Source organism: Peromyscus leucopus, chromosome 10, assembly GCF_004664715.2.
Source record: "Peromyscus leucopus breed LL Stock chromosome 10, UCI_PerLeu_2.1, whole genome shotgun sequence".
NCBI lineage: Eukaryota > Metazoa > Chordata > Mammalia > Rodentia > Cricetidae > Peromyscus > Peromyscus leucopus.
In genome coordinates, this window is record NC_051071.1 from 5,451,291 (window position 1) to 5,475,281 (window position 23,991).

Below are 23,991 nucleotides of genomic sequence, written 5' to 3' on the forward strand. Positions count from 1 at the left end.
CAAACAAGAAGGGACTTGGCAAAGATAAAAGGAGAAAAGGAGGAAGAACAATAGTGAAGATAAACTGCGATGGAAATGCACATTTTCAGCCAGGCAGGGCGACATACGGACAGTGAGACCTTGCCTTACCTCCTGACAAGACTCTAACTTCCATGTTGACTCATGAGGGAAATAACCCCATCGTGCTGTGGCACTGAGCACACTAGGGAAGGAAGCACTTCAATCGCTGGGCTACATTCTTGCCAGTCTGTGGTGTTGCAAGAAGGGGACTGAAGGAATTAGGCAGCAGGATCCCTGCCCTGAAAGGAAGCTGGGACCCCTGCACCCTCCACTCTCTCTTCCTTTGCTTCCCAGCTGTCAGAAGGTGAGCAGCTTTGCTTCCCACATGCTCCGGGTCATCAAGTTCTGCTTCATCACATGCCAAGAAGCAATGAAGGAACCAGAGATTAAGAGCACAGGTTGTTCTTATAAAGGACCTGGCTTCATTCCCAGCACCCACGTGGAGGCTCACCACCAATGGTGACTCCAGTTCCAGGGAATCTGATGCGCTCTTCTGGTCTCCGTGAGCACCAGACATGTGCATGGTGAACAGACATCATAGAGGAAAAAATACCCATATACATAAGAAATAACTGAAACTGTGAACAAAATCAGTTTTTCCTATTTACTACTTTTATATCAGGCATTTTGTCACAGTGACCGAAAGTTAATACCAAAGACTATAAAAATAACACTTCAGTTTTAAATGTTAAGATTTTAAACTAATAGTGAAGAACTCTAAAGCAAGTTGGAATTTTCTGTTTTAATAGAAGATACTCATAGGAAACAATCTTATAGAAATATCTCAAAAGTATGAAATCACAAATATTACCTAGTAATTAAGTTAACACTTCCTAATACAGATGGAAATACACACGCTATTGTGGTGCTGGCTGACAAGTGATGGGCTCAAGACTCTGACTTACTGTGAGGTCGTATCTGGATCAAGGTTAGCTGCTAAGGTTGCATACACAAACACGAGTCTATGTGGAAAACCTAAGTCTCTAAGGCAGAAAGATAAGTACATAGAAACATCTTAAAATAAGTGGAAAATAAATGTACACATGCATACATCTTTAAATTTTAATTTTGTATGTATGATGTATGCATGTATATGGGCATACCTATGCCACAGCATACAGTGGCACTCAGAGGACTTCTGGGGACTAAACTCAAGCTGTCAGGTTTTGTGGAAAGTGGTTTTACTCACTGAGCAATCTCACTGTCTCCCTGCATCTGTTGCTACTGATTTTGAGAATCTTCCTGTCTCTACACCCGAAGAGCCAGGATTACAGGTCTGAATACCACATTCATTTAGTGCAGTGCTAGGGCTCAAACCAAGGGTTTCATGGGTGTGAGGCCAGCACTCTACCAACCGAGCGATGTCCTGAGTCCAGTTACACCTCACTTTGTGACATGGTATCACTTATTATGTCATATGAGCCACAAAAAACATCCAAAATAAACTTGGTTACACAACTGAATATTTCTATTCAATTGAAAGTCTAATTAAAATTCAGGGGAGGGAGAGATGGCTCAGTAGTTAAGGGTGCTCCTTGTTCTTTCAAAGGCTCTGAGTTCAGGTTGCTGCATCCATATCGAGCAGTTCACCAACACCTGTAACTCCAACTTCAGAGGATTCCTGCTGCCCTCTTCTGGCATTCCAAGTCACCAGCACACACGGCACACACTCTGTATCTGTGCACGCAATGAATATGACACTACATCCACTTTGTGCAGCGCACAACATAAATAAAAATAAATCTTAAAAAAATCCAATTTTCATAATGTTAATTTGTGGTTTCTAATCATTATTTTCTACCACTGTGATAGTAAATGGCTATAACCCAAGCAGTCAGGAAGCAGTGGCAGAATGACCACTGTAAATTCAAGGACAACCTGGGCTACATGACATGGTGATTTCCCAGCCAGTTTAGATGGCAATGTGAGATACTGTCTCAAAATAAATAAATAAATAAATCAACGAAACCCATTTCCCACTAAAAGGAATAGTAACTTAAAAAAAAAAAAAATGGCTGTTTCCTTGGCTGGAGAGTTGGCTCAGAGGTTGAGAGCACTGACTGCTCTTCCAAAGGCGCTGAGTTCAAGTCCCAGCAACCACATGGTGGCTCACAACCATCTGTAATGAGATCTGGTGCCCTCTTCTGGCCTGCAGGGATGCAAGCAGACAGAACACTGTATACATAATAAATAAATAAATCTTTAAAAAAAAAAATGGCTGTTTCCAAAAGGTCTTGGAAAATGTTAAAAGAATAAGCTTCAATGTTATGTGTGTTGGCACACGCCTTCAATCTCAGTCCTGGGGAGTCAGAGACAGGCGGATCTCTGTGAGTTCAAGGCCAGCCTAGTCTACAGGGTGGGTTATAGCCCTGCTAGAGCCGTATATAAAGACCTTACTTCAAAACAAAAACCAGAGAGAGAGAGAGAGAGAGAGAGAGAGAGAGAGAGAGAGAAGAAGAAGAGGAGGAGGAGGAGGAGGAAGAGGAGGAGGAGAGAGGAGGGAGGGAAGGAGGGAGGGGAAGAGAAGGAAAGAGAAAAAGAGAGAGAGGGGAGAGGGAAGGAGAGAGAAAGAGAGTGGGGGGGCACCTTAGCACTAAGGCTGTGATAAGGAATCTGCAAACAGTTTTTAAACAGTCTCTCATAAACCAGCATAATTCCTAGTTATATACTAAATACCTGTCCTCATACCCACAGATAAGACCAACCCTCAGACCTTATCATTGAAACTTCTCTTTGAAACATAAGGTGATCATTACAGAAAACCACAACCAATCAACCTGTGGAGACCAATCCCAACTGATACATCTACAACGCAACTCCTGCACCTAAGGCTCAACAGAGAGTTTGCTATAAGACGGTGTGTCCTAGAAATAAATGCCAGGCCACACCCTTGAAGTCTCACCAACATGGCTACACAAATACTAGCTAAACAAGGATGATAACAACAGACATGCTAACATGGAAGGGGTAAAGCTCACAAGTCCTCAACCCTAGCTAGGCAAACAACTACAAGAATACTGACAGAGGAGTAAAAAATCTTCCTCAGAGAAGAGCAAACCAATGAGCTATTTAATACCAAATGGTTGACTCCAAAAACATACACACACAAGTTAACATTATACAGACTGAGAAGGTTACATTTATGAATTTAGGAACACACACACACACACACACACACACACACACACACACACAACACACACACACACACACACACACACACACACACACACACACACACAAACACACCAGTTAAAGAAAAAAAAGGCCATGAATTTGAATGCAAGTAAAGGGAAGGAGGTACATGGGAAGGTCTGGAGAGAGAATGGAAGGGGAAAATGATATAATTATATTATAATCTCAAAACATATTTTTTTTTTTTTTTTTTTTTTATTTTTTGGTTGTTTTTCGAGACAGGGTTTCTCTGTGTAGTTTTGGTGTCTGTCCTGGATCTCGCTCTGTAGACCAGGCTGGCCTCGAACTCACAGAGATCCACCTGCCACTGCCTCCCGAGTGCTGGGATCAAAACATATTTTAAAGAAAGCTCTTACCAGCCCACCACTTGGATAGTAAGTAAAATAAATGCAGTAGGCTGACCGCCTCAAATATTTTAAAATCCATGAGCTCAAACAAACACTAAAACAAGCAACAGTCTGAGTCATCTCAGGAGGACATAGGGAACCAGTTCACAGTCTAAAAAGGACGTCTGTGCTCTTCTATCAGCTGTTCATTTGAGTAAATAATACTTTAAGGAAAAAAAAGTTTGCAAAAGAAAATTTTATTTGTAATAAATCCAATTAAGAAATTATCAAGTGATAATATATTAGAATATAAGGATTTGTTAAACCTCTAATTAATCACAGGAACTAACAAACTTTCCATAACACCACCAAAGTAGACAAGAAGACACGCTTCCTAAATGAGATATACACATACTCCACAAATATTCTTGGTTAAAAAAAGTCATTTAAAGCACATTAGTCCATACACAGGAGAACTAGAGAAGACAAAAGAACTTGCTAACTGACAGAACAAAGGAAGCCAGCGACAAAACCTAGATTATGGACAAATTATGACATGATCTCATTCTGTCAACAGAAGATGTGTTAGGAAAAGGAGACTTACAGACTAAATACAGACTTCGGTAATACAGCAATTGATTATATAGCTCCTAAGTGAGGTTAGCTGTGGATGGTTCTGTTTCTCTGATCTTTTAGCATTCACCCCAATATCTGGCTCCTGAGAGTTTTTTTAATTATTATTATTATTGTTAATAAGACCCTTTAAGGTTCATGCTACATCTGGCGCCCAATGTTCGTGGTACGAATTCGAGAAAAAGCTACTTGCCTGTGGCCTTGCAGGCCCCAGCTTAGACCCAAGCTACACGTTGCCAGTTGTGATGGCACACTGGTTTGATTTACTGAAGGAGGCAGAGGCAGGAGGATCCCAAGTTTGAGGCCGGCCTAGGAGGCTTGCTTGCTAAGGAGAAGCTTCGGCTGAGGCCAAGCCACAAAAGGTGGTGGTGTGGGACCATGGAGGCAGCAGCTGCTGTTCCGAGTTGCTGGCTCCTTTTCATTGTGTTGGTGATTGCGGTGATGCTGTTACCGGGGATGAAAGGTTTACTGCTGCTTGTTCAGAGAATTGCCAAGACCATTGTGTTACAAGAAAGCATCGGCAAAGGTCAGTTTGGAAAAGTTTGGCAAGACAAATGGTGGGGAGAAATTGCTGTGGAGATTTTCTCTTCTAGGGAAGAACATTATGGTTCCGAGATACAGACATTTATCAGACTGTGATTGCTCCAAACTACAGGGGGGGGGGGGCGCTCGCTCGCGCGCGCGCGCGCACACACGCACACACACACACACACACACACGCCTGCAGGGAACTATGACCACACCTAACAACGACTTTGAAATATTAAAAAAGATGACAGGATCCCACAACAATTCCACATGGACTATGGTAAAGCCATTAAGCTGATTAACAGCACAGAAATATTGGCTTTGGACTACAAACTGCTCAGGACAATTTCAGATGGCTAGCTGAGATGATCCAGATTCACAGACTACTTGAGCAAGGACTTGAGACAAGCCCTGCACTTTACCATTATGCAGAAGCTGGACAAATGATACAACTAACTCTCTCAGGACTTGACAATTAACCCCAGAATTTTCATTTCAGGATTCCCTAAAGATGTCTTCACCCCCAGAAAGCAGGAAGTAATTTTAAGAACACAACGCCCACATTCCCAAGAGGTGAGGTGGGTGGTTTTTGGTCATTTAATGAGTTATGGATATTGCCATTGTTTACTATGGTTGGATACAAGTTATTAATTGTTAATGGTCAAAATAAAAAAGCTAAACAAAGGAGATTAGATACAAGGTTCTTGTTTTAAAAAAAAGAAAAAGAGGACATAGAAAAGGGTAGATCACTGAATCTACTCTGAAAAAAGGGAAGATATAGAAATGATAAGATAAAAGGTAGATTTTTTTGGATCTACTAAAAAAAGAGAATATGGATATAAGATAAAAAGGGAGATTATTGAATCTACTTTTAAAAAGGAACTACTTGTTTTAAATAGGACAAGTAATTAATTTTTTTGTCTGAATTTGTTAAATGTTAATGGACTAGACATTGTTAATGTAATTCTTGACTGTATATATTGTATATACTTATTGGATATAGTTTTTCTTGTATTAGTTATAAGATTTTTTAAATTTTAGACAAAAAAGGGGAAATATGGTGATATTGTGTTCCCCAATATATTGTGCACCATAATAAACTTATCTGGGGTCTGAGAACAGAACAGCCACTAGATATAGAGGCCAGAAAATGGTGACCTTTAATCCTAGCATTCCAAAGGCAAAGATCCATCTGGATCTCTGTGAGTTCAAGGCCACACTGGAAACAGCTGGGCATGGTGACACACACCTTTAATCCCAGGAAGTGGTGGCAGGAAGCAGAAAGGTATATAAGGCATGAGGACCAGGAACTAGAGCCTGGTTAAGCTTTTAGCAGTTCAGCTGAGATTCATTCCGGATGAGGACTCAGAGACTTCCTTCCAGTCTGAGAAAACAGGATCAGCTGAGGAATTGGCAAGGTGAGGTTAGCTGTGGCTTGTTCTGTTTCTCCCGTTTTTGTTTGTTTGTTTGTTTGTTTTTTGTTGTTTTTTTTAATTAATAAGACCCTTTAAGATTCGTGTTACATCTCCTAGCTGTATTCAGCTTAATGCACAATATAGCCAGCCATGGTGGCACATACCATTTTTAGTCCCAGCACTCAATCACTGTGAGTTTGAAGCCAACCTGGTCTACATGGCAAGTTCCATCCAGTGAGCGTTACACAGTAAGCCCTGTCTCAAGCAAATAAACAAAAAACTCAATGTAAAAAATAAAGACCAGAATAAATAAAGTGGAAAACCTTGACAGCAATTTTGGTGGACTTTCCAAAGGATTTTTGGTAAAGCAGCGCCCTACAGCCTTCGCTACTTAGGAGGCAGAGGTAGGATGACTGCTTAGAGTTCATGAGATTTGAGAGCAAACTGGCTAACAGACTTGTTTTCAATGACAAAAGTTAATTTGGGGGAGTAAGAGGCCTGGAGACATGGCTAAGTGATCAAGAGCACTGTAAATGCTGGTGCCCTATTCTGGCCTCTGCAGACACTGCACACATGCAGTACAGACATACATGCAGGCAAAACACCCATATACATAAAATAAATAATAGAATCTTCAAAAAATTAAATTTTCTGGTGTGACATCATTGTTCTTGTCTTCAAAAATCTCCTTACTTTTTGGAGATTAATATTCTAGTGTTTTGTTGTTGAAATGATATACTGATCCCAAGGCCGTGAGGAAACAGAAAGTAATAATAAAGTAAGATCACCTCCAAGTTCTGTTTTTTTTTTTTTTTAAAAGATTTATTTATTATGCATACAGTGTTCTGCCTGTAATCTACAGTGGAGGTATCTTTGTGGATTTCTGGGGACCTCTCTAGCACTTTGCTTCCTGTTTTTCCTATTCCCCTGGGGTTTTCATTCATCTCGGTATCTCCCTCTCTGTTCTCCCACTCTGCTCCTGATCCAGCTGGGACCTCCCACTCCCCTAAGCTCTCTTTCCCCCCACCCTTGCCCTCCATTTGCCCCTCACTCCCAGTTTGCTCATGGAGATCTCATCCATTTCTCTGTCACTGGGCGATCCCTGTGTCTTTCTTAGGGTCCTCTTTACTAGGTAGCCTCCCTGGAGCTGTGGGTTGCCGTCTGGTTATCCTTTGCTTTTCATCTAGTATCCACTTATGACTGAGTATATACCTTGTCTGTCTTTCTGAGTCTGGGTTACCTCACTCAGGATGATTTTATTTTATTTTTAAAGGTTTATTTATTATACATACAGTGTTCTGTCTGCATGTGTGCCTGCCTGCCAGAAGAGGGCACAGATCTTATTATAGATGGTTGTGAGCCACCATGTAGTTGCTGGGAACTGAACTCAGGACCTTTGGAAGAACAGGCAGTGCCCTTAACCCGTAAGCCATCTCTCCAGCCCACAAATTATTTTTATCTAAGATGAGAAAAACTGATGCTAATCTGAAATGTTTCACATTGATACAGGTTTTTATATATTAGTGCAAAAATAAATTTTTTGTTATGATATATGCATATATATTTACATTCTTCTATTCCTGTTTGAAGTGTTATAACTGTGCAATGTTCTAAACTGCTGGGAAAAAAATCACAAGCAAAAGGACTTTAATGGAAATTTACATGTTGTCTGAAAAGCCAGAGACAGTGAATGATTGGAACAATGATAGGAAAAAGGAAAAAAAGAATTTATCTATGTCTGGCTGAACATGATGAGCAAACACAGGGAAAAGCCTGACCTGAAGGTAAATGGTAAGTTGTAGAGGGCCAGAGGGATGTGAACTTTGCTGAATTTGAAGTGAAACTGTAAGATATATGTGGGATTTAACCATATTATGTTAATTTAGTTTTCTTCATCTTAAAAATAGCTGATGATGCCGGGCGGTGGTGGCGCACGCCTTTAATCCCAGCACTTGGGAGGCAGAGCCAGGCAGATCTCTGTGAGTTTGAGGCCAGCCTGGGCTACCAAGTGAGCTCCAGGAAAGGCGCAAAGCTACGCAGAGAAACCCTGTCTCGAAAAACCAAAAAAAAAAAAAAAAAAAAAAAAAAATAGCTGATGAGTCTTCAATGAAAAATGTTTATGTTAAAAATGGAAATATATAAGGTCTATGTATGTGGACATGTATGTGACTTATAGGTATGAATGAAAGTTGGATCCAACTGTGTGTATGTGTGCATGTAACTATTGTGTAATTTTAAACAGCAATCACATGGTCTTCCTCCATCTTGGCTGGTGAGCTCATCATGAAGTGGGCAGCAACATGGCTGGCAACAGTATTTAAATAAGGTTAAAGAATCTGTTCCTTGTATCTCCTTTTAGACTAGGAGGCAACAATCCTCATACATTTTGGATTGGGATAGATTTCTATATGATAATTCATGTCATAAAAATAAGGTTTATATAAGATAGGATTTAAAAATAATGCTTCATAAAATATTAAAGCTGCACTTCAATACTTTTATACACAAGAATGCCCCTTGCTCTGACAGGTAAACTTTGGAATTTAAGAGTCTCCCAGATGATAAGGGTCTTAAAGACATGAAGGGATCATGGGAAACAGCTGAGGGTTATGGATCTTAACAGTTTTGCCAGGTGATGGCCAGAGAAGCATGAGCCACAGAAAAATGGGATAGGCTTGATTCTAGAAGGTATTTTGGAAAGGAACCAAATGTAATAAATGTTCCATTTAATATACAACAAACTGATTGGCTACTTCAAAATAATGATTCTTGGGCAATTGCTTTTGCTCAGTTTTTGGGTCAAATTGATAATCATTATCCTGCTGATCAACTATTACAGTTTGTTCAGATGCATTCTTTTATTTTTCCTAAAGTATTAGTACATACTCCAGTGAAAGATGCTGCTTTGGTTTTTACTGATGGCTCTTCTAATGGGAAAGCAGCTTATGTGATTAATATGGTGAAGGACATGTAGTTCAAACCACTCCTGATTCAGCTCAAGATGCTGAGTTGAGCTGTTGGTTTTTCAAATCCTTAAAGATAATTCATTTAATTTATATACAGATAATCAATATATTTATAGAGCTCTTCAAGTTATAGAAGCTGTTTCTTATATTAAAACTTTTAATGAGCAAATAAGAATTTTTTTTTTTTTTTTTTTTTTTTTTTTTTTTTTTTTTTTTTTTTTTATTTCAGTTAATAAAATATTCTTAATTATTAATGAGCAAATAAGAATGTTATTTCAACAAATTCAGGATGTCATTCATTTAAGTAAATTGCCATGTTTTATGGGACATACTAGAGCATGTTCAAATCTTCCTGGTCTGTTGTCTGAAGGTAATGCTTTAGCTGATAAATTTACTCAGTTGATTGCTTTATCTCAAGCTGGGCTTGCTCAGCAATCACCTGCTTTGTATCATCAAAATAGTAAAAGCTTAAGAAAACGATTTGGTTTAACAAGGGAAACTACTCATCAAATTGTTAAGAAATGTGCTATGGCCGGGCGGTGGTGGTGCACACCTTTAATCCCAGCACTCGGGAGGCAGAGGCAGGCGGATCTTTGTGAGTTCAAGGCCAGCCTGGTCTACAGAGCAAGATCCAGGAAAGGTACCAAAGCTACACAGAGAAACCCTGTCTCAAAATACCAAAAAAAAAAAAAAAAAAAAAAAAAAAAAAATGTGCTATGTGTCCATAATATTTGCCTGTACCTCACTTTGGAGTAAATCCTCGAGGTCTTCTTTGTAATCATTTATGGCAAATGGATGTCATTCATATTATAGAATTTGGAAAATTGAAATATGTGCATGTGACAATTGATATTTATTCAAATTTTCAATGGCTACTGTTCAAATTGGTGAGGATACTAAACATAATTGTTCATTGCCTGAAATGTTTCTCCTATATGGGGACACCAAAAGTTATTAAAGCTATCAGTTTTGATGGATCTGGATGTATTAATAAACTTTTTTAAATCAATTTTGCTCTCAATGGCAAATTGAACATAAAAAAGGTATTCTTTATAATCCTCAAGGAAAAGTATTTTTGAGTGAGCTTATGACAATCTAAAAATGAAACTTCAAAACTAAAAATAAATAAATAAAAAAGGAGGAGTTATACCCCCCAGTCACCACATAATTCTTTAAATCTTGTTTTAAATTTTTGAAATGTGGATGCTGCTGGAAAATCTGCAGCTGATCAATTTTGGCATGAAGGCACCACCACAAAATTTGCTAAAGTTACATGGAAAGATCCTTGTACCGGTTTATAGAAGGGCCCTGACCCTGTTTAATATGGGGATGAGGGTAGGTTTGTGTCCTCTAACAGGATGAAAATGAAACTCATTGGTTGCCTGAATGACTGGTGCAGTGTATGGAGCAGGGAGATGTTGATTCTGATGTTTCTGATGACCATCCAGAGATGCCAGATTGGGCCTATGTTCCTGATCCACCAATTTTACATCCTGCAACTTGGAAAGGAAAAGAAATTGTGGTTGCAGTTAATGATACCAGGCTTTTACATCGACCTTCCACCCAAGAGTTCCAGATTGCTTACCATTTTTCTTACATTGGATATGGCAAAGGGATTCCTGTATGCTTTTACAAAGTTATTGCTTCCTCAAGGTGATTGGATAAGTAATATTTCACCCCCTCAATGATTTCCTCCATGCACAAAAGAACTGAGAGAGTCTAACAAAACTTTGCTATGGAGATGATATACTGGCACTGTTCCTTTAAAGTATAACATCATGGGAACATGGCAGTATATTCCTGATTGGTGCAGAAATCAGGACGACTACAGCAGAATCTTGGGACTAAGGACTGTCAGTTGGAATTTGTATTTGAGTACTGGATCTCTACAAACTTATGTTTGGAAACTTGCTGCTGCCATGGGAACAGTGACAGAAAATTCCAGTCGCTTGAAACCTGTTTGTCCTTTGAAAAGAACTGTTTTAGCTTGTGTTAAAATGCACTATGTTTGGGTGTGGAACATGAATCACCAGTTTAGAGCACTGGATGTTCATCCAGAGGACTGGGGTTCAATTCCCAGCACCCACATGGCAGCTCATAACTGTCTGTAACTCCAGTTCCAGAGGATCCAACACCAATGCACATAAAATGAAGTTATATAAAAAAATGTGCTATGTTCTTTTAATTTGTGAGGCAAGTATTTCTATGAATGATTCTGTTTAATGTATCAAGTCTTAATTGTATTTTAACCAATTGTATTTCTCATATGGATAACCATACTCACGTAATAGTGTTAAAACAACCTTCTTTTGTAATATTGCCAGTATATATGAGTGATCCATGATTTGATGATAAAAAGTTACAAGTGACTGAAGAAATGAAGAAAGCTTTAAGCACACAGAAGCCTGTTGCTGGATTAGTTATATAAGGAACTGCAGCTCTTGTTACTATGCTTGCTACTATTACTGTTGCTTCACTGCCTTTGTGTCAATCCTTCCAGACAGTAGGGTTTGTTAATGAATTGTCTATGAATGTTTCTATGACATTAGAGACTTAAGAAGATATAGATGTGAAAATAGAACATAAATTGAATGTTTTGTATGGTGTGGTACAATTTCTTGGAGATGAGCTCCAAGCCTGAAAACTAGAGTACATTTGAAATGTCATGCTAATATGAATAGATTTGTGTTACATCTTCTGTGTATAATGAAAGTGCTATTGGATGGGGAAAGAGTTAAGGCACATCTTAAAGGAATTTGGTATGATTCTAATAAATCCTTAGATTGGTCTAAATTCCATCAAGAGATTATAGACATGAAAAAGGCTAAATTGGATTTTGATGCAGTTAAAACAGCTGAAGATATTCCAGAACAATTCAAAAGGGCTATCCCCATGGTTATCATTTATTTCACTCTTAAGTAGTGTTGTAGTTATTGGAGCACGTGTCTTAGTAGGCATAATCTGTTTGCTTATAATTTTCAAACTGATTTTGAATTTGTTACGGAGATTGGGCTCAGAACTCCATGGAGTTCTCCACACATTCCTCTGACTTGATACCAGAGGCTGGTAGCCAAAGACGGGTAAGTTTTCTTTGCCTCCTTTCCACCTAAGACAGGATGTGAGTGATGGAATTCACACTCCTATGACGGGTAAGATTGGAGTGTGGTAAGGAACAACCTAAGACAGGCAAAGTCATCTGAGTGATTCAGTGGAGTTTTAAAATAAATAAAAAAGGAGGAATTGTGGGAGCCCACAACTGACTCAGTTTCCCAGTTTGAATCTGAAGTCTATTCTGAGTCAATAGTTTAAGCTTCTGTGCTCCAGGGCTGTGAGAAAGTCCTGATTAGCCAGCAGAGCCTCCTTGAAGGGCTGTGAGAAAGTCCTAGTTAGCCCACAGGAAGAAACATACTATCTAGCTAGACACAGGATGCTGATGCCAGCCAGAGGTACATCAAGATAGAAAATGAAACTGCCTGCTCCTTGACGCAAGGCAGGATAGATAGTGGTTGAATGCCTAGGCTGTGCACTGTTCTACCTCTATCCTTCAAAACTGTATAGCTGGCTGTGAAATAAACTTGGAGCTGTCCGGCATTGACTGGCAGACCTCTCGACTCTTCTGTCTTCTTCATTGTCTCTTCAATCTGCATGCCTCTACCCAGCTGTCCAGCTGACTGTCGGCAGGCTCAGACAGAAATGCAGGGGATTGAACCAAGGAAATCTCCATATACCAGGCAACTGCTCTACCACTGAGGTATATGCCAAGTCCACATCACTATTACTGAATCTGAATGATAGAGTTTGGTTCATTCATTTCATTTAAGAATACGTGAGAAGAACTTAAACAATATTAAGAATACATTACAAATAAAAAATAAGTATACTAACATTTATATACTATTAACATTTATATATACTAACATTTAACATGACAATAAAGATTACATTTTAATTTACCTTTTTATTCAGTCTCTGGTTTTCTTTTTCAATTTTTAGGATTTTGGAAGTGCTGCCTTCTGCAGAGTCCATAGTACTCCGAAGCTCTTCTACAGTTTTTGTCAAACTTTGGTTTTCCATCTCCAACTTTAATAACTTACTGGATGTCAACTCATTTACTTCATGGCCCAAGGATTTCTGTGGTGCTGTAATAATGAAAAATATGTCACTGGTATAACTATTTTTACTTTTTAATATTAAGAATATCAATTTTTAATGTATCATGACACTTATCTTTAACTTTATAAAAAAATTATCTAAGATAGACACTATTAAACTAAATGAAACAAAGTCTTGAGCTTCTAACATAAACAATTTAGCCTAAAGAGACTATAGATTTCTAATCCCATGAGAAATTACTTGTTAATGACATGTCAATGAATCTTGGGTTATTCTATGAATTACAGCTATTGCTCTGCAATCTTACAAAATCACCTTGACTCAAAAAAGAAATATAAGGCACATTATAAATTTTTGGAGCAACTTCAAATATTAAAAGGCAGCTGAAGAAGAATCCTTATAAACGGTTTGAAGATCATATAATACATACTGCTCATATTCTAAATAAAGATGTTAATGCTCAGCTGTTTGTATGCCTGCATGCCATAACAGGGCACCAGATCCCATTATAGATGGCTGTGAGCCACCATGTGATTGCTGGGAATTGAATTCAGGACCTCTGAAAGAGCAGCCAGTGCTCTTAATCTCTGAGCCACCTCTCCAGGCCCATCATTCTTGAGTACAGCATCACTGTCAATTCAACCTGGATTAGATATTTTAACAAGAACAAAATAAGCTCATTTGGTATAATAAAAACTTTCCAATGGCAGTATGCACGGTTTATTCAAATTATATATAACGATTTGATCTGGAAAATAGCTGTTTTATAATTTTCCATTATCATCACTGAAGAATATAAAAATTTGAGAATTATGAAAATTATTTACTTATTATTTTGTTTTTTGTTTTTCAAGACACAGTTTGTCTTAAAAAGTTGTATCCCTGGTTGTCCTGTGACATGTTCTGTAGACCAGGCTGGACTTGAACTCAGAAATTCACCTGCCTCTGCCTCCCAATTGCTGGGATTAAAGGTATGAGCCACTACCACCTGGCTTATTTATGTTAATATTAAATGTATATTTTCACATAATTTATTTTGTTTTCATGTTAATAAAGAAATACTTATTTTTAACTGACAAGTAAAATTTACATTTAGAGAATATATGATGTTCTAACACATAATACACACCTGTGAATTAGCTAAATGAGGTTATGAAATATATTAGTTTAAGTATTTTTTTGTGGTTAAAAACATTAAATTTTACTCTATTAGCAATACTCAAGCAGACAAATAAATGATTGTTATTAACTATAACCACTGATGCACAAAAGACTTCATGAACTTATTCCTATTTGAAATCTTGTGTCCTTTGTCTAACAGCTAATTTATTAGCTTCCATTAACAACCAGACTTTTAAAGATTCCACAAGATCATGTAATATTTATCTTTTCACATGGTTCATTTCATATAACATATATCCTTCAAGTTCATCCATGTTCTATCAAGTGATATTATTACTTTTTAACAGTTTAACAATACTTATAGTACATATATTCTGCAATATTGGATAGCACATATCTGTGTGTATATGTATCTCACATTTTCTTTATCCATCTAATGATAGATACATTAATACAGTAACCCGGGTGACTGTGAATACTGTTGGAATGAACAGGAAAGTGCAGATATCTTTCACAAACTTTCTAAATTTTGGCTATGCTCTCAAGAGTGGGATCACACATTATTTTTATTTGTTTGTTTTGTTTTTTTTGGGAAACCTGTTTTCCACATTGGCTATACCAATTTACACTGCAACAAAGAGTGTGCATTAAGTTCCTCTTCTCCACAACTTGCCAACACCAGTGTAATGACTAATTTTCATTTTGGTTATATTTGGAATCACCAAGGAGATACAGTTCTGGGTGTAGTTAAGGGTTAGGAGGAATGTGAGTGTTACCATCTTATTGGCTGGGGTCACAGGTTGAATCAAAAGGGAAGAGGAGAAATGGAGCTGAGCACCAGGGTTGTTCTCCCTTTCCTTCCAGACTGTGTATACAATGTCACTGTCTATCTCATGCCCCTGCATTGTGATTTCTTTGCAGGATGGACTGTACCCTTTTAATGTCTGAGTGCAAACAACCCTGTCCTTCAGCTGTTTCATCAGATGGTCTGTCACGGCAGAGAAGACTGATGTAAGTGCCTATCTTCCGTGTTTATAAATAGCCAGTTTAACAGTGGGGAGTACAGACAGACTGTGTGTGGGCTTTTCATCTCTATGATGATTAATTAATGCACTCAACATTTTCTATGTACTGTCATGTTTAAGAATGGCATTCAAGATTGTCTTCTGTCCTCTACATGTAGGTAAGCACACCTATACAGGCTTTTTAATAGCAGAAATCTTATGTCTGAGCTGCTTTCTTATAACTTAATTTACAGAACTACAATAAAAGTTACAAATACTTTAAGTAAAACATTTCTATGAGTTTACTACTTATTATGTAGCCAGTACACATGACACTAGAAGTTTATTATTAGGTTCTCAAGTATAAAATCAGAAAAACTTAATAGGTAATACGTAGGATGAAGCATTTATCTGTACAAGTAATTATTTATAAGCACTAGACTAGAAATTCTTTCAGAGTTTTTATCTGCCTGATAACTATGTCTTCAACCCTTAGTATAGTGTGTTACATTTGGTAAATACTTAATAAATAAATATTTGTTCAAGAACTCCAGGTAAATAATCTAATACTGTGTCATTTATAAATTATGGAACTAATCAAATTTTAATAAATTTATCTGGCTATAATTAACTAAATGTGTTAATAGTATTGACATACCCAATGCAAACAACTATAATAAATTTAATTTTTAATAAAGGGTCTAGGAAAAAAAAAGAGGCACAAGTACAAATTTGTTTTCTGTTTTTTTTTAAGACAGGGTCTAACTATATAGACCAAATTCAGAAATCTGCCTGCCTCTACCTAGTTAGTCCTGGGAAAAAGGTATATGCCACCACATCCAGCAACAAGTTACTAATTTATCTAGTAGCCTTTCATTATCTCCAGCAATGAATCAGCTGGCAGGTATGATCTTGAAATGGTTTTTAATTTATTTATTTACATTTATTAGGAAAACAGCCATAGCTGTGAAGATCCTTAACTTTCTTCTGGGTTTTTCGATTCACCTTAAAAATCTTCTTACTAGGATTTTGAATTCCTATATGTGTTCGTCTGCATTCAAAGAACATACTGACCAGATAAAATAACTTCTTTGTTTTACTTACTGGATGACTACAGTTCTCAAAAGAAACGAATATATTAGTGTTCCAGCTCTTGTGATAGCAACTTAAAATACTGCCTTGCTAACATCTAACCCTGTTAATGAATTCACAAAACTCAGGTTTTGCTTTAGACCAATCAAGACTGCACAACTGTATACTTTTAAAAAGCTAAACATTGTCTACTGTATAATAATTTAATATACATACTAAATAAAGCTATTGTAGAATTATTTGATTCACTTTTAAACAGAAAAGGGTAGGAGATTCAGGTTTTTAAAAAGCCCCTTCTCTAAGCCGGGCGGTGGTGGCGCACGCCTTTAATCCCAGCACTCGGGAGGCAGAGGCAGGCGGATCTCTGTGAGTTCGAGGCCAGCCTGGTCTCCAAAGTGAGTTCCAGGAAAGGCGCAAAGCTACACAAAGAAACCCTGTCTCGAAAAAACAAAAAATAAAAAAATAAAAAAATAAAAAGCCCCTTCTCCCAGAACAAATAAAATTGAGTTTTAAGCTGTAGAAAAATAAAAACCAGACCTAAAAAAGTAAAAACAAGATGTTACTTTGTGAGACAGAAGTTTTGGAGATAACTGGTAGTCTTGTATGATCTTTAGCTAAGGAAATAAAGAATTGCAACAATATATCCAGAAATATAAATAAAACTTCATTTATTAATCTACTTAAATGAAACAAAATTGAGACTACCTTCAGCAAGTTCACTAGTTCTGGATATTTGTTCTAGTTCCCAGCCAAGATGTAATGACTCATCCATACTTTGTTTCTGTGCCATTTCCAAAGTCATATTTTCTTCCATTAATTCTTCTATCTTCTTTCTATCCATATCTCGTTCCTATTCAATTACACAGAGTAGAGAAAGAAAGCTAATAAATAGTGTAATTTCCATCCATTCTTCATTAATGTTTACACATTTTAAACTGAATATATTTTTAGTTCCTTAAATTTTTCACACTGAAGGCAATACGTAGTTATAATCACCACTGATCATTATTGATCAGGTAATTGACATCGTTTCTAAATGATCTTTAAAACCTAGTTCTTTGAGAATTTTATACACATTTGGACTGCTTTCACCCCCCCTCTTTCAACTCCCAAATCTCCTCCTCTGAACCAGTGGCCCAAGACTGCCCCCCTTTAACCTCATTAAGTCCAATGTGTACTGCCTATATATTCTTGGATATGTGGCCTTTTAAAATAATCTTTTAGGGACAAAATGAAAAAATTCCTTCATACTCGGTATATTACTTTAGTCATCTAACAAAATAATTATGGCCACGGCTGAATTTTACCTGATAGCTATAAAAGTTCTTCATTTTAAAAGACAAGGTTATAAAATAGGTTTAATGTTTTTGAAAGACAAAAATTAATAAGGAATATCCATCTATAATTAAAACAGAAAATGTTACTGTATATTTATTTATTTAATGGTGGAAATATCTTAAGTTATGTAGCTATCTTGTCTATGTTTAAAGCCTTATTAAGGGCTCTAGCCATCTTTGTCATTATAGAGAATTTAGCTGAATCATAGAATTCTTCCTCAGAAGCCAGGAAAACTGATTAATCCCATAAAACTTACCATTTCCATATCATGCAATTTAGCCTTTAGTTGTAAATTCTCTTTTTCTAGTTCATGTAATTTGTCAGAACGAGCTCGAGTTCCTTCTAGTTGGTCTTCCAACATGGTTTTTGTTTCTAATAAAACTTGATTATCTTCTTTTAATTCCTGTAAGTATTTCAAATAGGCTTTTAGAAATGATTTAGAAATGTGCTAATATCTGTTTTTTAAAGCTATAGAATATAAAAATTCATCAATGCAAATAAACACATTAAGCCATTCTCATCAATACTTCCATGCAGGAGTAAACCTACCTAGCAGTATACTGTTCATTTTTATTTTTTTGCTTCACCCACTTTCTAACTCCTTGCCCCAGAATTAAATATATTACGCATTCAAAATACTTAAGCCTTTAGAATGAATACTACTACTGTCATTTCACAGGGAACTGATGGAATTTATTAAATGCCTGAGTCACAGGGTGAAGAGATAAAGTATAACTAGTCTTCCACACATCTAAGAAACAAAGCTCTATAGAATTAACGTTTGGACTGAAATAGACAAGATTTTACCTCTACTGAGGAATAACTTGAAAGTGACTCATTTTAGGTCTTTACCATAAAAAAACTAAGATCAAAACTCTCATAAATGATAGAACAAGATTCTGTCAACTTAATTTAATATTATTTTGCGACAGTCTTCCTAAAAAGCCAACAAGCTCAGGCTGTCCAGGAACATGTGACCCTTTTTGCCTCTACCTCTCATTTGTGTTGGGATTATAAGCCTACATGAGCTGCTGTAATCTTTCAGATCTGCCTTTGTTTCTAGAGTGCCAGAATTAAGGGCGTGTACCACCATACCTTCTCAAAAATTTCTTGTCTGAGAGCTGGAACGTAGAGCCTCGTGCATGTGTGGCAAGATCTCCAACCCTGATCTCTAACTTCTCAGTTCTCATGATGTCAAATCAATAATTCATATACTTTCGTGGTGGTGGCCATGTCAGAGCAGCTGCAGTCAGCAATGGAGCTTATGGAGCACAGCTATGATGATGCACCCTGGAAAGGCCAAGCTCCAGGGGGTTTGTCTCCAGAACACCCCTTGCTTCTGCTGTGCCTTCCTTCTCCTGCTGCTGCTGTCCTGATCTACGTATCTGGCGTGGTGTGATTGCTATGTGAAAGGATCCCACTGAATCAAGTATCGTGTGTGAGTGTTTCATGGGGAAATCCCACTCTTCACTGGGCAATTTATGTGCAGGTCATAATGAAGCTTTTTATAAAGCAATGACGCTTAGTTGGATCAATGATTTCAAGATACAGATGGTTAGTACAGTTAGTAAAGATGATTAGGGAATGGTCTAGGTTATTCTGCTAATTGCTCCAATAAGAGATACAAGAAAGATAAAAATAAGGCTGGAAGTCACCTTCCTTTTTGCTAGATGTGAGACCTGCCAAGTGGAAAAAAAGAACAAGGAAGTTTCATGCATTATAGATCCATGAATTCTGTTTGAATGTGGAAAAAAAATGACCAAAGAAAGCAATTATGCCCCTAAACCCAAAGTTAAGTCTTGAGTTCCTTGGTCATGTAGCTTACAGAATTAATCACAGGTTTCAGTGTGCACCTTGAAAAAACAAAGCTGTGAAAGGAAATTAAATGACCCTATTGTAAGTAAAGAAAAATAGATGGTTAACTACAACACTTGAGTAAAGTTTTGTAGAACAGAATAAGGATGAGAGTTTGCAACACTGAAATTGCAAACAGTCTACAGTACAAAGGAACTGATGGAGATATCCCTGATTTGCTTAGAACTCTGTGAATCAAGGAGTCATTGCCTTGGGGTGAAGAAGGTATGGTGAGAGAAGTAATACAAAGGAAAATGGTTAACTACATTCTAAGAAAAACTTGTAATACGATTTCTTCCTGTGTAAAGATTTTAACTTGTTTTGGGAAAGTATGCAACTTGTGGCTGTGGGGTGATTTCTTCCTTGTGTAGAGGCTTTTGTCTGAGGTGATATAAGAGGGAGAAGAACTAGGTTTTGCCCCTCAGGTAAGTCTCCTGTATTTGTGCAGGCACTTATTCCACATCTCTCCAGTTTCTCTGACCTGCTGAAGCTGGACTCTGGTAATTTGGAAACGTGCATTCACAATTTTATCTTGCTAAATATTATGTCTGTTGTTGATAAAGTCTAGAAAAAATACATTGTTCTATTAGGTTTTGAGACAGGATTTCACTATGTATTCCAGAATAGTTCCAAACAGTGATCTTTCCACCTGAGCATCTTGAGCTGGGGTTACAGGTGTGTACTATCATGCTTTAAGACTGCAATATCTATGAAGATCCCTTAGTATTAGCACACATGTACAACAGACATAATATATATGCATATATTATATGCTTGCATATATGTATTATGTATTTTATCTTAGAATATTGCAGTTTCATTTATTAGTAAAATTCAGGCTAAATGTTCTATTTTTTCATGTTGAAATTACATGTCTTATTTGTATGTGTGTGGGTGCATCTACAGCACCCACATGGAGCTCAGAGGATAATTTGCAGTGGTTGGTTGGTTCTCACTTTCCATCATACAGATCCTGGGATCAAACTCTGGTCCTGAGGCTTAAGTCTTTAATCCACTGAGCCACCTGGCCTACCCCTTCATGTTTTTATTTCTTGATTCCACATATTCTTTTTTTTTTCTCATCCTCATACTGAAACGTAACAAAATCTCCTATGTTTACTGTAAGCAAGAATGTTAATAGAAATGAGGAAAGGATGTAAGGGCTATCAAACTAGACAAAAAAGTGTTTTTTTCCTAATTTATTTGCATATACATAATCTTCACTGATCTCAATATCCTAATATCAATAAAACAAAAATCAGAAAAATATTTTCCTTTCTTTCTGGGAGCAAGCTTGAGATTAATAGAGGTAAGTATTTTATTTTAATGGTAAGAGGTGGTCTTCAAAAGCCTCCCATGGCTACAATGATAAAAGCTAGGTGGTGCAGGGTGTGTGTGTGTGTGTGTGTGTGTGTGTGTGTGTGTGTGTGTGATAGTACTACAAAAAATTCAATAAGATTTATGATATGTGAAGATGCCTTTGTAAAAATCTAAGCAATATTGTCCATTTATTTAAAATAAGTAACTCAAAGAACTTAATGCTACCTACCTCTAGATTCAATTCCTCTTGTTTATAAAATGCATTTTGAAAATCTTGACACTTTAAAAAAAAAGCATGAATAACTATGCAGCATACCTCAACTCTTGCCTTATAAAATTCAATGTCATGAAGTCTCTCTTTGTATCTGCTGAGTTCACTTTCAAGCTTATCCACTCGGACTGCCTTCTCTCGAAGTGCATCCAATTCATCTCGGTACATTCGAGCAGATCGAGCATCTGACAGCAAATTCATGTTCTAAATAGAAATATAAATAATGCTTTCAATATGAACTTTCCCCTTTAAACTATTCATTGTTCAAACAGCTTCATTAATTTAACAAAAAGTAATAAATTATTTATATTTAAGAAGAAATTGTATTGTATATAAATAATAATTGTTCCTTAAAAATGAGGACATACTAAGCCTTTTCCTTGAACCAATTATAAAAGGGTTTTAAATATATGTTTATACACAAATTTTTACACACTGTTCTCTATTAGCAATGTTTTTGAAAAAGGAATTGTAAATTAAGTTAACCTCTACTTAACACAAAATTTACAATTAAATTTAAGGTTAAAAGTTAACTTTAGGGATGTCTAAGAGCTGTTAAGAACACTGCCTGCTCTTCCAGAGAACCTTGTTCAATTCCTACTACCAACATAGTGGTTAACAACCCTGTAAGTCCAGTCCCAGAGGATCTGTCACCTTCTGGCCTCTAGGGGCACTGCAGTCATGTGGTACTTAGACATACATGCAGGCAAAATACCCACACAAAATTAATAATTTTTAAGAGTGTGACTTTAAAATACAAGATGATAAACATATAGAAAATCTAAGTGATATAACTATAAGTAAATTACTACTTTAGAAAAATATTTTTATCCACATATGTATACTAAAATTTAGCTGATATTTTTTAAATGCTTCTAAATAAACTAGCACTTAACTATTAAAATCCATTCTTTTAAGAAGTTCTGCAATCATTTAGAATAGAATTCCTAGAAAATACAAAGCAATTCTGTGGACTTCTGAAACATTCCTAGGAAATTTATAAGGTCAAAACTATTTTCATAACAAACAGGCATTATTTCTTTTCACTCTTATTCTCTTTGTTCTCTCATGATGTCACTGGCCTGTGATAGTTCAAAGATTTTTGTAACTACAGTTATTTCGTGTGTACATGCAGGGGTTAAAGGACAGCTGGCAGAAGCCACTTCTCTCCTTCCCATGGGTCCTAGGGACTGAACTTGGCTCATCAGGCTTGGCAGTCAGGGCCTTCCCTACTGAACTACCTCAGTGGCCCATATCATAACCGACTAGGAGTCTTTTATGTCAGGCATAAAGAGACTTGCAAAAATAAAAATAGTATTATTCTTCCCTCTAATAGTCTTATTTATTTCTAATAGTTGAAGAGATGCTACGAGTGGCAATTCAACCTGAGGGACACTCTAATTAATCTATGTTTATGAAATTCTTTAGTCCATACACTCTATTCTTCTGAGTCAGTTCTCTCTCCACACAGCTTCTATTCTGCTCTCATGCCTAGCTCCTTTCTTGCCTGATTTCTCTCTACATTTATCTGTTGTCCCCTCTATGTTCTATCTTAATTCTCTCATCTTAGTTCTGCCCCATCTGGGTTCTCATCCATCTAGTTCCTTCCCATATCAGCTCCTCTCCCATCTCCTTCTTCCTCATCTTGTTCTTCTCCATCTGGCTCTTCCTCATCTTCTATCTTGTTCCTGTAGTCCTCTCTTCTAGCCCTTCAATCTAGTTCTTCCCCATCTAGTTTGTTCCTCTCCAGTTCTTACCCATCTAGTTCTTCTGTTCTCTTTTCTCTTCTCTGTCTAGTCCTCCCAAGTCTCTGAGGTTTACAGTTATATACCCATGCAATAGCAATGCTCTGGTTAAAGCAAGGTCACCAGGTTTGAATTCCCTCAGGGTCAAAAGGAGGGGGCAATAAGATCCACACAAAAGAGCAGTGATTGTCAGCCATCATCTGCAACCCAAAAGGGAAGTGACCAAAAATGGGGAACAGAATCAACTGAGGGCTAAACTCAGTTAATATCTGAGCAAAGGGGATTTTATATGCTCAACTCTATTCTTAGAAGTGGTTAAAGTGTTAGGAGTCTCTCAGTGATGAGTGAAAACAAAACTGCCTTATTTTCCTGTGGCCCCTTATCTGTTCAAGCTATCTTGGCTACTGCTTTCTGGCAGTGTGGGGGGTGTAACTCCTTGGCTGGGCAGCCTGATACAGCTTGATGTACCTGTAAGTAGAAACTCTTTAGGTCTGAGTTAATAGTTAAAGGTAGATCTAAAATTAGAGATAAGACTTTGGAAGGGGAGAAAGTTAAGCTTAATTAGCACATCCACCAGGCTTTCTCAAACAGATAGTCTAGATGCTTAAGTCTGTTCTTAGACAGTACAGAAGTATCTCTAATAAGATACTTTCGTCTATCCAGGAATGGTCCTGGCTGGATGCTGCTAATGATAATAATTACAGGGAGGCTTGAACTGGGGTTCTGGCTGTGTATAGCTGTCAGCACAGAAGGCTATCTAAATATTCCATTAGTAGAGGGGAAATTGTGCCCAATAAATGATGGAAAAGCTACAATAGCACATGATAAATTCATAGGAGGAAATGGCTAATAATCAAAAGCCAAATATCACCAAGACTCTTTAAGCCTCAGCTTTACCTCTGGAAGGCCCTTGGTTTCTTCCAGGTATTAGCTTTATCATAATCAGCTGAAATCCTACTTCATGTTATTGCATCTTGCAGCCACTTTGGAAATCAGTGTGGTGGTTCCT

General features: G+C 37.2%; 1 protein-coding gene across 6 annotated transcripts in view; it reads right to left on the reverse strand.

The window, feature by feature from the left end:
* Nucleotides 1-23,991, reverse strand: part of Ccdc88a (coiled-coil domain containing 88A) — a 162,281-nt gene that overhangs the window by 56,781 nt on the left and 81,509 nt on the right. For all 6 annotated transcript variants that reach the window (XR_003736777.2, XM_028891525.2, XM_028891527.2 and 3 more), the window contains exons 10-13: nt 21,283-21,441; nt 18,049-18,195; nt 17,160-17,304; nt 13,078-13,262 (exon numbers count right to left, since the gene is read on the reverse strand). Coding sequence is in view for 5 of the 6 variants with exons in the window: in XM_028891525.2 (XP_028747358.1) it covers nt 13,078-13,262; nt 17,160-17,304; nt 18,049-18,195; nt 21,283-21,441 (636 nt within the window). In the remaining variant the exon portion in view is untranslated. The remainder of the gene's footprint in view (nt 1-13,077; nt 13,263-17,159; nt 17,305-18,048; nt 18,196-21,282; nt 21,442-23,991) is intronic.